We start from the raw sequence: 16,640 nt of genomic DNA, 5'->3' as shown, positions 1-16,640 counted from the left end.
GAGAAGTTGCCTACTCTTTGTCCTTCCTTATGAGGATCATAATAAGACCCTACATTGAACTAGTCCTTACAAGAACTTCAAAATCTCCCAGACTTTGCCATATCATCTCCTTTTCTCTTGCATATACAAGTAAGAAGTCCTTCATTCATTCATTTATGCATTCATTCTTATATTGCCTCCCATATTCTGGTACTATGACACATGCTGGGTGTAAAATGGTATGTACAAGATGACAGCCATGAGCCAGCCCCTCCTTCTTGGAAGAATGTGAAATAAGATAAAATATAAAATAAATAGCCCAAGTCATCAATTGCAGTAATTCAAAGATAAAGATACACTGAAAACTTCTAGCAGAGTAACTTTATGGTCATTGGATTCTCTCATGGGACTAGATTGTCCTGGCTCAAATTGGAGTAATAACAGCACAACACCAACATACTTATATTTTGTCCTGTGGAGTTAATCGGATTCGGGAAGACATGTTATTGTAGATAGAGAGCTGAAAGCAGGAAAAAATCATTGAGGATATTATATACTATCATATCAGAATGAGAACTCATGCTGTCTATGGCAAGACTCACACCGTGCCATTAGTACAGGTTTTGAAAAATCCATTATGGATATAGCTAGCCTGTAACGATGACACCAGACACTGTACCGATCACTTTATAGTCATTATCTCACATAATCTTTACAATTTCTTTAAGAGACAGATAGATGTTAATATTATTTGAACTTTGAAGATGAAGACACTGAAGTGCACAGAGATAAAGTGGCCAAGGTCACACACACACACAGCTGGTAAATAGCCAGGTGATGGTCCCAGTTCTGTTTGACTCCAGTACTCAAATTCTTAACCCTACTAGGGCCAATCAATATGACTGTATTTTCAGGAACCAGAGATCCACGCTTTTGGTGACTAATCATACACTTTAATTCTGAGCATATCTGAACTCCTTATAGGCTAAGCTAATTCTCACCCATGTAATTTTTATTTGAATCAGTAGAATTTTTAGAGTTGCCCCAACCATAGAAACCTTTTAGATTCAGAGAATTAGCTAGAAGTTCTGGGCGGTATTCTCTTTCTCTTTTCTTTTAGTATCATTTGGGTCATTCTTCCTTGTATATAAGAACCTTGATCTGAGAAAAGCCATTTGCTGGCTTGTCCTGAGTTCACTGGGTATGTTAGGGACAAGATCAGAACTGGTTCGTGGTCCTGTGACAAGAATCAAGCTGAGATTTATGTTCTCATTGTTATATACAAGGAGGTGTAAATGCCAGGCTCTCTTTCACCTCTACATCACCGCAAGGTAATAAGTCAGTTAAGGACCCTTTCTGTGCCACAGCTTCAAAATGGAGGTATTAATAGCTATCTTCCTACCTGCTAAAGATTTTAAGAAAATTAAATGATATAAGAACATTAATACATTGAAAAAGCATAAAGTGGTCTATGACAAATTATCCCTGAGTTGCTGTAAGACACCTAGTCATTCTCCAAGGTTTATGCCCAGGTGACATCCCCCTCTCCTCCCTTTCCAGGGCCTGAAAGAGAATCTGCACTGATTCTGGCAAACAAAATCAGGTAACGTGCTGTTGACAGACACAGTGGTATTGTATTCGACCCTCTTAATTTATAACCCACTCCATCCATCTTAGTTCACATTTTCATGTTAGCTGGGTAATTTTTCATTTTACCAGGGGGGAAAAATAATTTTATGAATGAAGGTCTTTACAAAGCCTACCCCTTAGGTAAATGTCTACTCTCCCTTCCATGAGGATAAGCCCGACTGAGATCTAAGCCGTTATCCACAAAGCACACTCGAGTTTGGATGACGTCCTCTGCAACGATCGTTGGATGGAGAGAATGTTTATGGGTGTGACAGCAGCTACAAGCAGCTGAAACAGGACCCTGGTTGTTTTGAATTCTCCAGTTTCCCTTTGAGAGTCTACTCTAGCCTAATCTACTCCCAATAGTCTAGAGAAAGCTCTGCATTCCATGATCATTCCTTTCAGTGGTGAGGTCCCGAGCAGGGCAAAGCCGGCAGACACGCACGTCAGCCTGGTCTCCTTTAAGAAGAGATTCAGGGAGATGAAAACATTGGGTATTTTCCTCATACAGTTTGAAATTTGAGCACTGAATTATTTAAACTCATAAGTACTAGTAAGATGTGCAAATTTTTGGCGACCATGTTTTCTAAACACAAAGGAATTAACTTGTACCAGGCTTGCAAAAGGACCGTTTTTCTTCCGTGAGCACGTAAGTCGCACTTTACAAGACCTTGTGGTCTGCCTAAATGAAAACCTACCCAGGATGTGAAAAAGATGTATTCATTCATTTATTCAACAAACATTTGTCACAATAGTAGGCATGAGAACGGGAGGAATAAGATACAGTCCTTATCCTGTAGATTATATAGCTATGAGAAATAAAATATATATAAAACTGATTGACATAAAAATAAAAATGTGTTTTAGAAAAGTATAGAAGATGCTGCAGTTGACACTTTACCATATACAAAAATGTTGGTATTGTCCAATTGTGATGGGGAGAAGAATTTTTATAAACTCCCCAAAGCTATTAGTCTATTTTGATGCTATTTCTAAAACTGCTGTTAATTCTCTTGTCTCTTACTTAGAAGCATAGGAAGAAAAAAAAAATTATAAAAGGTATGGGGATGCTGTGCCTACAGTTAAGGGCCAATGTACTAGGAAGCTCAGAGCTTTCTCTGCAACTACAACCCAATAACAAAGTCACCATGCTCACTGCTGCTGAATTGGCACAGCTGACTTCTTTTTCTCTCTAGGAAGATAACTCTTCAGAGAAAAATGGAGCATCCTTTATATGCAGCAATATACCCTCAATGTATAGTATAGGTCTTGGCATCAAGATCATTATGACTTCATAGTTGAGGGCCAGTATATTATTGCTAGGCAAGGTATACGTTTAGAGGCTTAGGGGTTATTAGTTCAACTGGTTCTTGCAAAACAAAAATAAAGTCAAAGTCCTGAGCTTAATTGCCCCGTGAGACAAATTAACTTGGATTTTATTTGTAATGTTGGGCTTTATAGTGAACCTCAGCCAACTCTCAAAAATGTGAGCTGACAAATGCAAGAAGGAACAGGGAGAGGGCTGCTTAGCATAATCACAACTTGAAAATTATTATTAAAGGTATAGGTGCTAAAACAGTATCTTCATCTTTATCCCACAGCACACAGTACTTTTCTTTCTGTTGTCCTAGAAAACCCAATATGCCACTTCTATAGGGATGAAAGCCAAACCACAGGTCCAGTTCCACTTTCACTCATTTTCATCCATCCTGGAGGTACAGATGTTTATTTTTGTGGGTTTACTGCTAATGTATAATGGCAGTTTCATTAGTAATGCCACAATCTTTTTTAATATCTGGGCAGAGTGTTCACTCCACACTCCCATGTATTTCTTTCTGGCCAATTTGGCTGTTCTGAAGATCTTTTACTCTTCTACTGTTGTTTTGGTCAACCTCCTGACCCTGGGGAGAATACCCATCTCTTTCACTGGCTGTGGCACACTGATGTTCTTCGTCTTTCTGGCCAGTGCTGACTGTTTCCTCTTGGGGATCATGGCTTATGATCAGTTTGTAGCTATCCAGGATCTCTGGCATTGCACCTTGAACTTGACATGGCAGCTGTTATGCATGCCCAGCTGGCTATGGGAGACCTGGTCCTTGGTTTCATTCTAGCCTTACAGCTGACAGTTCTGGTTTTCCATCTGCCACGTTGTGGCCACAACAGAATCACTCAGTTCTAGTGATGTACTCCCTATCTTGTGGCTGGCGTTTGAGACACTCAAATGCAAGAAGCCATGATCTGCATCAGCAAAGTCATCATCCTCACCATTCCCTTTTCCCTGATCTCCATCTCATACGTCTTCACTGTGTATGCCGCTGTGAAGTTCGGACTTCACAGTGGGGTGGCACAAGGCCTTCTCCACCTTCTCTTCTCAACTGACTGTGGTTCTCCTCCAATATGGCCGCCATATTTATTTACACCCCAACTCCAGCTACGACCCAGAAATGAGCCATGTGGTGTCTGTTGTCTACACCTTTGTCACCCTTGTCTTGAATCTCTTGATCTACAGTATGAGGAACAAGGAGCTGAGAGATGCCCCAAATAAGGAAAAGACATTTACCTAACTAGGAAATGTGGAAGTTTCTGGACCCATGCCAATGGCAGGAACTAATTATTCAGAAAACAATAAACTCAGGAATTAGATGACCCAAACATTTGGGGAATTGGATTTACTACTTCTTCATGTCCCGGTTTCTACTTCTAGCTTCTCAATACATATAGTGTAAGCTACTGAAAATAAGTGATTATCTTTTAAAATAAGAGAGAGTAAACTCTTAATGGGCAGGTATTCCTGACTACCTTGTTCACTGATCCATCCTCAGTACCTAAAACTAAAGTAGTATCTACTAGCTAAAGCAAACACTCAATATATATTTACTGAATTAATGAATGCATTCAAGTGATGGCAAAAAAAAATGTTCCTATTTCTTTATCTCTCCACAATGCTATACAAAGATTTGCTGATACTGGGCATTCACAAACATTTGTAGAATAACTGAGAGTACTAGTGGTTCTGCCAGTCTCCACTCATAAACTCTGATTTTTCTCCATTCTATTAACTGAGTCTGGAAATGTTTATTATGAGACCAAATCGGTGTTGAGAAGTCGTAAAAAGATAATACATAAATGCCTGGTACACATTGTCATTTTAAAAAATGTAATTCATGATATGTTGAAATTAGAAACAATAACTTCACTTCATTTTCTTCTCATTTTGAATGGGAAATTTCGAGAAGGGGTGAAGGGACTAATGGCTGTTTGGCAGAACTGGAATGATAACTTCCTTTCTCCATTATTGCCAATGTCTTGTTATGGTTCTACTTTTAGAATAACATTTTCCATTTTAAAATATAGTACACATCAATTTTATAAAAATAGGGAAACTTATGAAAGTAGACAGAAAAAAGTAAAAAATCATTTCTAATCCCACCAATTAAAACAAACTTCTGATGTTTGGGTATTTTACCCATTATGTATATTATGGGAAGCTTTTATTTTCCGTTTAATTCTCTAACTTGTGACACCAACATCTGCAATGCTGAGGTAGCCTTCTAAAATATGATTGTCATACTTTGTCCACTTATCTTTATTGGTATTTAAATGGCTACCAATTTTTCACCATTCTTAGTATTACTGTGATAAACATGCTTACATATAATTCGCTATGTGTAACTCTGATAATTTCTTAGAAGTTATACATTGCCAAATTGCATTCCAGAAGAGACTACTACTTAATACTTCCACAAACTACTTACAAAAGTATTCGCCTTTTGCAAATTGGTACAGATGCTATGGAAAACAGTATGGCGGTTTCTCAAAATACTGAAAATGGATATACCTTATGATCCAGCAATTGCACTTCTGGGTATTTATCCAAAGAAAACCAAAACAATAATTCATAAAGATCTATGCACCCCAATATTCATGGCAGCACAATTTACAATAATAGCTAAGATATGGAAGCAACCTAAATGCCCATCAACAGATGACTGGATAAAACAATTATGGTTCATATATACAATGGACTATTACTCAGCCATTAAAAAAAATGAAATCCTACCATTTGCAACAACATGGATGGACCTAGAGGTTATTATGCTGAGTGAAATAAGTCAGACAGAGAAAGATAAATACCATATGATTTCACTTATATGCAGAATCTAAGGAACAAAAAGAACAAACTAATCAAAAACAGACTCCCAATTATAGTGGACAATTTAGTGATGGACGGAGGGGAGGCGGGGTGGGGGGCTGGGAGAATGGAGTGAAGGATTAAAGTAGTACAAATTAGTAGTTGATAGATGGGGCACAAGGATGAGGAGCATGGCAGAGGAAATGCAGTCGGCATTAATATGTTGGCAATGTTGGAGGCCGGGGAGAGAGGGAGTATTTGGGGGGATCGTTTTATGAACATTATAGCTGTCTAACCAATATACTGTATACTTGAAACTATTTAAAATAATTTTTTTAAAAAAGTATTCACCTTACAATTTCATTGTCAACACTAAGCTTCCTTCCTTCCTTCCTTCACTTCCCTTTTTTTTCTTCTTTTCCTCCCTTCTTTCCTCTCTCTCTTTCAATTTCTTCCTTCTTTCCTTCTTGTTCTTTCTTTTTCCTTCTATAATTTGTCGGTTTGATAGTTTTATAAGGCAACTATTTACTTGTTTACATCTATTTAATGAAATTGGTCTTTTTATATATTTTATAGCCATTTACATTTTTTGAGAGTTTTTTCTAAGATGCTTAAAGAATTTTAAGATTTATTTTTAAGTCTTTGTATTTTATGTGAACACTTTATATTTACAGAAAATATTTTTAAAGTTTGTTAATGTTTGTACATATATTTGTTATTGTGAAATTCAGTATTAAAATGTTTGCTATGCGATTTTTCCATTTCAAAGTAAATAAATTCTGAAATTGTATCCTGAAATTATGCAGTTCAGCCATAGTTTGTTCTCAATGCTTTGTTGAAAATTTTACTTGGAACTTATTTTTCATTCTGGAATTTATTTGGTCTATGCTATGCTGTAAGGCTTTAAACTTTCTCCCCAAATAAGTAACCAATTGTTTCAGCATAATTTTTAAATCATGTTTCCTTTATTCATCGAATTGAGATTTTATCATTATCGTATACTAAGAAGTTAACGTTTACGCTAACTTCTGTTTCTTGGCTGCTTCCCCTGTTCCACTAACATCATCATATGAGAATCTATGTTTCTAGAAATTTGCCATGGCTAAGAGTTTGGAGTTTGCTTTCAAAGAGGATGGTGGTTTTAAAAATATGCCCATAAACTCCTTGATACTTCTCCCTTTACAAGGCTCCCTTAATCCCTGTCCCTTTGCATGGGGACTGTACTTGGTAACCTATTCCCAGCAAGTGGAATGTGGCAGAAGTGATAACATGACTTCTGAGGCTGGGTCACAAGCGAGATTGTGGCTGCAGACTCTTCCTCAGATGACTCACTCGCTCTGGGAGAAGCTGCCATGTCCTGAGAACAATCAAGAAGCCCCACAGCGAGGTCCGTGTGGGGAAGAACTGAAGCCTCCTGCCAACAGCCACGTAAGTGAATATCTTGGGCAAAGATCCTCCCACCCTAGTCGAGCCTTCAGGTGGCTGGAGCCCTAGCTGACATTTTGACCACAACCCACCGAAAAACTCAGAGCCAGAAACACCCAACTAAGCCGTTTCTAGACTCATGATCCCCCCAAAGCTTTGTGAGTGAATGATTTTTTATTTTAGCTGCTATGCTTTGGGGTAATTTTTTATGCAGCAATAAGGAAGAAATACGGCATGTTAATGAACACAGCCCCCATTATCTTGGAGGTGATTGGAATAAACACAGCAACCACTGATAAGCTGAATTTTAGGGGGGTTTCACATGCAAATGGGCTAGATGCCACTGTGGAAATCAGGACATCCTTAGCAAAGATTTCATACAGCCCAACATTATAAAAATTTCCCAGGTCTCCTCTAATTCTCACACACCATTATATAAACACAGGTAGAGGTACTAGTGGTAGTGGTGACTTTTTAAAAGGAGAAAAATATTTGCCTGGAAAGATTTGACTTTTATTTCAAGAGGTTCCTTGGCCGATTTTATCCAGAAAAAGCTTTATCTCCTGCTTCTTGGCCTCTGTGGCACTGTATTTTCCTAAAATGACTGTGATGTTATATCCGTTCCTATATGGTCTCCTCACACTGTGATGGTGACACTCTTCCCATCCAGAGGTGGGGTCTGTCTGTCTTCCCCTTGAGGTTGGGTGGGCCTATAACTATAGCGGAAGTGATGCTATGTCACTTTTGAGACTAGGTCATAAAAAGAATATACCTCCAACTGGCTCTTCTGGGACACTTGCTCTTGGAAACCAGACACCACGCTGTGAAGAAAGAAAGAAACCATGTAGAAAGTCCATATGTAAGTGCTCTGGCTGAAAATCCCACCAAGCTAGCAATGACGGATAGTGAAAGTTCAGATGATTCCAGCGACCATCCACTGAGTCACTCCCAGCCTTCAAGCGGTCCCAGCTAATGCCATCTGCAGCAGAGATGGGCTGTTCCCATTGCGTCCAAGCCAAATTGCAGATTCATTAGTGAAATAAATCATTATTGTTATTTTAATCCACTAATTCAGGATGCTTTGTTATACACATTTAATAACTGCAACATCCCAAGATAACCATCAAAGTCCCAAATATTTTGTTTTCTCTTATAGATATCCTAACTCAGTAGGAAAGAAAAACCATAATGTAGGCATCCCCTCAATCAAAACTTTCCTGTCTTAAACATCTGCTAACAGGTGAGGGAAACAAGTGTGCCTGGGTTGCTGAACACCCTTGTACTTTACGTCGGTCTTCTGTATGACTGTTAATAGAATGCCTCAAGACTTTTAATAGTGTTTATGGAATTTCGACTACTTTTCAGACTTTGTTGAACTAGTCTCTCTGCCTTATGTGAGGTTTGTCCAAAGAAAGAGACACAGCCAAGGTGCCTCCAGCACAGCAGTCTCAGGGAACAGTCTGAATCTCTCTTTGCTATCCCCAATGGCCCCAGGAAAAGGCCAGAAACTGGAAGCTAGCCTATCCTGCTCCACTTAGGTTTGGGAAATACAGAAGTCCAGGAAGTCCAACAAATGCCAGAAACACACCACCAGTAAGCGTCAGGCACAGGGAATGCCAGGATACTAGACAAAAGGAGTCAGGCAGAGAGGCTGTTCAAGCCTTTCTAGGATCTCCTCTCATACTCCCTATCCTTCTTCTTAGTGTTCCCCCCATATTTTTTTCTCTCCCTTCATTTCTTTAGCATTAGCTAGTGCCAGTAAAATGGACAAGGATATATTTTGAAGGGGATGCTGCCACCAAACCCTGTTCTGGTGACTAGAAACTACAAGAAATCACAGCTAAGAGATATGAAAGGATACTTGAAGGACACCTGGGCCTACGAGGTAGAGAATATGAGGACATATCCTATGAACTAGTAGGAAGTTAATTTTTATACTTGCCATTTCTTTTCTATATATTGGTTTATGATTTAAAAAACTCAAAAATGTTTGAACAATTACTATCAAGTACTGAAAGAGATGATATGGTGAGAATAAAATGCTGAATAAGAAGTATATAGTTTCTGCCCTCCATCACTTATTCTCAGTGAAAAAGGCCCAGGAAGGAGGGCATGATCCTTTTCCTGGGTAATAGAGATAAATGAGGAGGGGAAGAGTTCCTTGTACCTCTATCGCCATCCTGCAATGCTCGGGGAATCAAAATAAAATAATGGAAGCCATGGCATTATAAGATGCCTCCATCTCCTCTTGCTAGTTCAGTAAGAGAAAAACATGCAACAAAACTGGTTTTCTGCTTTGACCTTCCAGTACCATGGTATACCCTAGAAAACCACCATATTTTCTCACCCCTCAATGACAGTCAATCACATAATAATACAAGAGGAATGTCCCTACAACCCATCCTTACTGTCAAGACCTGGTCAGCACTGAGCTGTCCCTTCAGGGATCAATGGCAGGAGCGTGGGCCTCCATGTTCTCTCATTCATTCTTGATTCTCCTTTTAACGATGCTTCCGTTTCACCTAGTGAAATCTTCTATTTTTCATCTTTAAATAGTATACACAACAAAGACTTAAACTGTCAAGTGTTTTCTCACTCTACTACCAAAAATCATTTTTGGATACCCCTCAATGATTCGCACATGCCACATGTGGTAGGTTGAAAAATGCCCCCAACAATGTGCATGTCCTATTCCCAGAACCTGCGAATGTTACTTTACATGAGAAAAAGGAATTTTGCAGATGTGATTAAGGACCCTGTGATAAAGAGATTATCCTGGTAACCTCGCTGTTATCACAGAAGCTTTGTAAGGAGGATCCGGGAGAGTGGGAGAGAAAAAAATGTGATAACAGAAGGAGAGGGGGTGAGGGAGAGGAAGAGTTTGAAAGATGTTGTGTTGCTGGCTTTGAAGATGGAAGATGGAACCATAAGCCATGGAATGCGAGCGATCTCTAGAAGCTAAAAAAGAAAAAAAGGTAAGAAAACAGATTCTCTCCTAGATCCTCCAGAAGGAAGCTGGTACTGCCAGCCATTTTGGACACTGACACCTTGAGAACACTGAGAGAATAAATTTGTGTCACTTTAAGCTACTAAATTTATGGTAATTTGTTACAGCAGCAATAGGAAAGTAATGTACTACCGTTCAGCACTTAACTTGCATCTAATAAACAACTCAGGCCTTCCTCATGGCTTTTTACATAACAGATTCTCAACTTTTTATGACATGTTCTCGGCAAATATGTACTAATTGAATCCCTCCAAAAATTAACGTAAAAATATGTTTGCCAAAATAAAACTTTCATGAAAACATGACTCAAATATATTGAGCATGTGTCAAATATATTATGAGCATGTCATTTATTTATCGTCTTAGTGTGAGAGGCAGCGAGATGGTAAAGCTACAAAGTATACATAGTGAGAAAAAATGCTAGAATAAGACTCGAAAATTCAAATATAATGCCAGTTCATATCTGGCAGGGCAATAAAACCGTCGCTTTGGGATTATCTTTTCTATCAAAATGAAATCATCTCCACTGGACAAAGATACTTTGCAATTTAGCAATCTTCTACAGATTAACATCTAACTTTACTGAGTCAGGGACCTCATTAATAGCAAATACTAAGTCAAAGTTACCTCCGCCTAAGAAGTTCAAACGGTCCTTAAGCAGGTTAGAGACACTGAAAGGGTATACAATAATCCTTTATCCTTATTTCCAAGTTGGTATAATTTTTCTAAATAGACTTATTCTAGTTACCTACAAGTGAGTAATAAACTACTTGAAAATTCTGTGGCTTAAAACCACAACCATTGTATTATATATCATGATTTTATGGGTCAGGAATTTGGAAAGACTCAGCTGAGTAATTCTGCTCCATAGGGCGTGGGAAGGAAGGGGTCAAGCAGTGATAGTTGAAAGGTAGCTGAGCTGGTCTGGAGAATCCGAAACAGCTTCATTCACTGTCTGGTGTCTTGACTGGCATGGTAACCGGACACCCTCTTCCTCTCCATGTGTCTCAGGGCCTTTCCACGCGATCCCAGCAAGGTTACTGGGTGTCTTACATGGACTTATACAGTGGCCCTGCCACTCATCTGCAGTGTCACTTTCCACAGTTTTAGTTACCCACAGTCAAGAATGCTCCAAACATATTACATGGAAAACTCCAGAGATAAACAATTTGTAAGTTTTAAATCGTGCACGATTCTGACTAGCTCTGCCCCACCTGAGACAGCAATCAACCCTTTGCCCAGTGTCTCCCCGCCGGATGTGCTCCCCACCCACTAGTCACTGAGTAGCCAGCAGTCTCAGTTATCAGATTGACTGCTGCAGCATCACAGTGCTTGCGTTTAAGTGAACCTTATTTGACTTAACAATAGACTCCGAACACAAGAGTAGTGATGCTGGCAATTCTGATGTCACAGAGAGGCCGCAAAGTGCTTCCTTTAAGTGTGAAGGTGAAAGAGACAGAGACACTCTATTCATGTAACTTTTACTAAAGTATATGTATTATTATAATTGTGCTGTTTTATTATTAATCTTTTGCTATACCTAATTTATAAAGTCTTTTATCATATATATATGTGTGTGTGTATATATACATATATATATGTATGCATAGGAAAAAAAATAGTATATACAGAGTTCAATAATCTGTGGTTTGCAGCATCCACTGGGGGTCTTAGAACGTATCCCCCTTGGCTAAGAAGGGACTCCTGTACTGCCAATCTTCTTAAAGACTCGAGCCAGAAATGGCATAGCGTCGCCTCTCCCAAACTCAGCTGGTCAAAGCAGTGACAGTCCAGTGTGGATTCAGAGAGGTGGAAACAGAACCCACCTTGACAGGATTCTTTGGCCTAAGAATTTGTGGCCATGTTTAATGCACCACAAGTTTTGCCTTATAAATTTTAATTTTTTTTTTCTATTATTAATCCTTTTATCTTAAGAGTTGTTGCATCGAGGTTCCCATAACTCTCTGGGATGTCTGTCATGGCTTTGTTGACTACCTGAGAAATGATGCTCTGGGCAGCCCACCACTCCTTTTCTCCCTCTCTATAACCCTTGACAGGCATTTGTGGACAACATCTTGAAACAATGGGTTTCCAAGTATAGTCCCAGAACCAGCAGCATCAGCATCACCTGGAACATGCAATTCTCAGGTCTCATTTGGGACCTACTGAATCATAATGGGATGGAGCCCATCGGTCTGTATTAATAAGCCCTCTTAGTGATGCTGAGAAAGTTGTACATAACTTAATGAAAATTAATGCTATCTAAACTAGTCTCACAGAAAGTTTGTGTTTTTTATCACAGTTGAAACAACAACAAAAAGAATGTATTGAGTCTGTAAATACCACAATTGGATTATTTGCAGCTTCCAGAGCAAGGACAGACAATGCCAAATGAAGTCCAGTAGCTTTCTTTAATTGAAGTTCTCTTTCAGCTGTCAAAAGCCTCTTCCACCTACCTGGCATGCAGCACAGACTTTCTTCCACCCACTTAAGAGACACTCTCCAGAGACATCACGCCATATTGCTAAGAAATCACTTGTGAAAACTTATACTTGCTCCATCTTAAAAATGGGCCTATCACACAGCTTAAAAAAAAGGGGGGGGGGAGGGTAATTTTGTTGATCCTATGACCTTGTTTTGTTTTTTAATTTCTGCTCTCCATTCTTTCCTTCTACTTTGTTTAGCCTATAAGTTCATTGATAGTCAGGATTTCCTATTTCCTTACATAAACCTATATAGCTGTAACCTAAGTTTTGATATGTTGATCATTTAATTCTAAATATTTTCTACTTCCCATTATATTTTCTTAAGTAGTCCATGAATTACAGGTGTGGTTTAAATTTTCTGATTTTTAACATAATGATCAGAAAACATGACCTGCACCATCACGGATCAGCTAACTCTTTCTGTAAAGGGCCAGGTAGTAAATATTTTAGGCTTTGCTGGCCAAATGGTCTCCATTGTAAGCGCTCGACTTTAGCTTTGTTGCCCTAAAGCAATATGTAAATAAATGAGGGTAGCCGTATCCAACAAAACCTTTCCTCACTGAACAAGCCACAGGCGAAAACCCACCAAGAGCCAATTCTTGGTCTACATGGCAGCAATTATTAGGACTTGCTGTTACCTAGCACAAGAAGTTTTGTAATAGTCCATGCATGCTTGAAAACCAATTATCATCTGATCCTTGGCCTGCTCCACTTCTTTAAGGGTCAGGCCTGGCCCTGGTAAACATCGGCTTTCCTTAAATTGCCACGGTGATTAAGAAGAGATTGGGTATTTGAATCAAACTGAATTCAGTTGCTAGCTTTGCCACTCGCCACTGGGTGGTGTGGGGCAAATTATTCAACTTCTCAAATCCTCAGGATCCTCTTCCATAAAGTAGGAAAAATAACAGTATCTATCTCCTAGGATTGGCATAAGGAAGGATCCGATGAAGCAATCCAGATAAAGCACTCAGCGGAATACCAGGCAGACTTCAATCATCATTAGCAGTACTGGCGTCACCATGCCATTGAACAACTACTCTGAGGCAGATTATCATTAAACCCATTTTACAGAGAAAATTAAGGCTCAGACATGTTTAGATAGCTTGCCCAAAACTGATAGCCAGTGACCCAAAGCATTGACTCCATCCCCGAACTTCTATTTCCAAATCCAAAGTTTCTGGTACTGGGCCTCTGATTATCCCAATCACACTAAAGTGAAAGGAATTTTGTGTACGCCATTCCAAAGCAAGGCTGCATTTTAAGACACCTGGAGAAAGGAGTTGAGAAACGCAGGTGCAAATCTAGTCCTTAGGGGAAAGAGTTCTGTGAGCTCCACCGGCTAAAAGGGCATGGGAGGACCCGCGCCGAGGTAAACCACCAAAAAGGCTTCTGTAAGCAGGGAGCGGAGGCTTATAACCTGGACAGTTTTCTGAGCTTGAGTCTCTAAATCAGTGTCACTCAGCGGCGCACCCAGGCTGGCGCTTCTCAGCCTATGCGACCTTGTTGCCCACGGCTGTGCTGCCCTTTTTGGCTCTCCCACTCCACGTGCTTGGAGCGCCTGGCGCCTAAAAATAACATCCAGGCTGGAACGAGCCTCCGGCTTTCTAAAACACAAGCGCCGTCGCCACTTTGAGACATATAAATCACAGCCCTGACCTCCTGTTGACTCTGCGGGTGACATGCCGCTGAAAGTGGCGACGGATTTGGCCCCTTGGTATGACCTGAACTTTCTAATTTTTTTTCCGCTCCACACGGCGCTTATCACATATCGTGAGGACTGCCGAGCAGCCCGAAAACCGTGCTGGACGTTGCAAAAATAGCCCAAGAATCTCCATTTCTCCCAGCCCAGACTAGCCCGGGACTCTTCAAAGCCATGTCCTGTGACAATCACAAGGGTTTTCTCCGCCCCGACGGTGACGGAAAACTCGTGACTCCGACCTGAGCGCTGGGGCGAGCGCAGCAGAGCGGTGGGCGGAGCCGCAAGGCGGAACGCGAGGAAGCCCCCGACGGGCAGCGCGTGCGCAGTGTCTCGCCACGGGACCTCCTTCCCGCCGCTGAGACTAGGAAGCGGGACGCCAAATCTGTCCTCGCGCAGACGCCGCCGCCGGGCGCCAAGCGGGGCGGACCCCTCCCAAGGCGCGCCTGCGCACGTTCCCACGCACGCTCCGGCGTACGGCGGCGGCCAGGGGTCGCGAGCCGGTGGAGGACCCGCGCGCGGAGGAGCCCGGAGAGTCGACGCTTCTTCCCTCCCTCCCCTATTCCCCTCCCCGCTCCCTCCCCCCTTCCCCAAGAATGTTCCGCTACGAGGTGAGCTGTTGCGACCGGAAGTGGCCCCTCCCTCCTTCGCGCGCCCCTTTTCCTTTCTCAGCCCCCACGCGTCTGTCTTGTGCTCCTGTGGGGGGAGGGGGCGGACCGGTGAGACGCGTGGGACCAAGAGAGTGCGTTGGGCCTGGGGTGGTGGGTTTAATCCGAGAGCAGGGAGCTGGCTTCAGGGGGCGGGACGTCCTATCAGTTGGCCGCCGGGGAGAGTTGGCCTCGGTTCTGTGGTGGGGAGGGCCCGTTAAGTACCTTAACCAGACTTACCCATCAGCCCCACCCCGGGAGGAGCCGCGGAGGGGACGGCATTGCATCCACCCGGTGGCTTTTCTTGAGGAATTGTCACCCGGGAAAGCCCAGAGTCACGTTTCCCGCTCGGCACCCGGAACCCCCCCCCCCCACCCCCCGCTCCAGTTACACAGACCCACAGCACATAGGCAACCATCGGGTCAAGGGGCCTGGACTTGCCCTTTGACTGGAGCCGTAGACTGTTTACTAAAGAGGGCTCCGAATTGGGAGGGGGCGTGTCCTGTAGAAGTTCCTTCTGGGCGAGTGGAAGGAGACGTGAGTTTGGTGCTTGTCCCGGAAATGTAGCAATAGTCAAGAGTCCTAACCCTGTCACTAATTCACTGTATGACCTTGAGCGACTTCTGATCTCTGGACAGAAAGTTTCTGGACTTGAAGGATAACAGACCTGGTCTACATAATCTCTAAGAGTCCAATTTAAGAAACCGGTGATTTGATTAAATAGGTCTTTGATTTGAGAAGTAGAGCTGCCGCACGTTGCCTCTGATGTGGAGGCAGTGGCATGCCCGCTTTGTGTGAGTTTGAGAGGGCTTAAGGTAGGTAGAATGGCCCTTTGGCCTTACCTTTCCTTTGAGAACAGCCTGGCTAAGAGGTAGCCAGGCAAGGTATATCACAAACCTGCCTATGTAGAGGATGTCCAATTCTGATTCTGGGTCTTTGAAAATTACGGACACATATACTTGGCGAAATGGTTTAAGACCCAACTAACCTCACATGAACATGGAGAGAAATGAGATGCAGTTACTAAAAGTAAAGAAAACTTGGGAAATAAATCATAAATTGAAGTGGAGGAGGGAAAAGTTTAAAATAGAACCTACCTAAGTTGTTATGGTGATATCTAGCATTGTTAGCAATCCACAGCCTTTGTCTACATCTATGCCTCATTTGCTCCTCACAACTCTGAGATAGGTGGTATTGTTCCTTTATTACAGTTCAGGAGACAGACTAAGAGGCTAACAAAGCCCAAGATACAATAGAGAAAGCTTTAACAGATCAATCTTAAAGAATGACTTGCCCAAGTTCACACCACTTTTAAGAGTGGAGCCAGAACTCGAAGTTGCCATATCATAACTTTTTTAAGAGCTCGTTTAATTGTGGTTGTAAATTTAGCTTTCTGTTTTATCACCAGAGTCTGGGCCTGTATGCAACAGAAAGGGAGTAAGATGGAAAATGAAGAGAAAGCTTTAAAAGGGAATAATAAAATAGTTGAAAAGATGACACAAATATGGGGAAGATAAGATTTTTGTTGGAAAATATAAAATTCAAGTAAAATAATAAATTGTTCATTTTAATTTGCCTTTACTATTCTACCTAGTGATGTAAAGGAAGTTAGCAGCCATGAGGAAATGCTCTTACTAGA

At 41.3% G+C, this 16,640-nt stretch overlaps 1 protein-coding gene and 1 long non-coding RNA gene across 2 annotated transcripts in view; one reads left to right on the top strand and one right to left on the bottom strand.

The window, feature by feature from the left end:
• Window positions 1-7,656: 7,656 nt before the first annotated feature.
• On the bottom strand, window positions 7,657-15,354 carry LOC118602781. Its single transcript, XR_004950760.1, has 2 exons — window positions 15,242-15,354; window positions 7,657-7,986 (listed from the first exon to the last, which is right to left on the bottom strand). It is a non-coding gene; the product is annotated as an uncharacterized LOC118602781 (long non-coding RNA).
• PATL1 (PAT1 homolog 1, processing body mRNA decay factor) overlaps window positions 14,726-16,640 on the top strand; it is a 25,846-nt gene continuing 23,931 nt past the window's right edge. The window contains exon 1 of the mRNA XM_016119027.2: window positions 14,726-14,965. Coding sequence (XP_015974513.2) covers window positions 14,951-14,965 — 15 coding nt within the window. The 5' untranslated portion in view covers window positions 14,726-14,950. The remainder of the gene's footprint in view (window positions 14,966-16,640) is intronic.

The sequence above is a fragment of the Rousettus aegyptiacus genome, unplaced genomic scaffold (assembly GCF_014176215.1).
Source record: "Rousettus aegyptiacus isolate mRouAeg1 unplaced genomic scaffold, mRouAeg1.p scaffold_m13_p_5, whole genome shotgun sequence".
Classification (NCBI taxonomy): domain Eukaryota; kingdom Metazoa; phylum Chordata; class Mammalia; order Chiroptera; family Pteropodidae; genus Rousettus; species Rousettus aegyptiacus.
The sequence above is the reverse complement of the archived record's forward strand: the minus strand, read 5'-3'. Positions and strand labels throughout refer to the sequence as shown.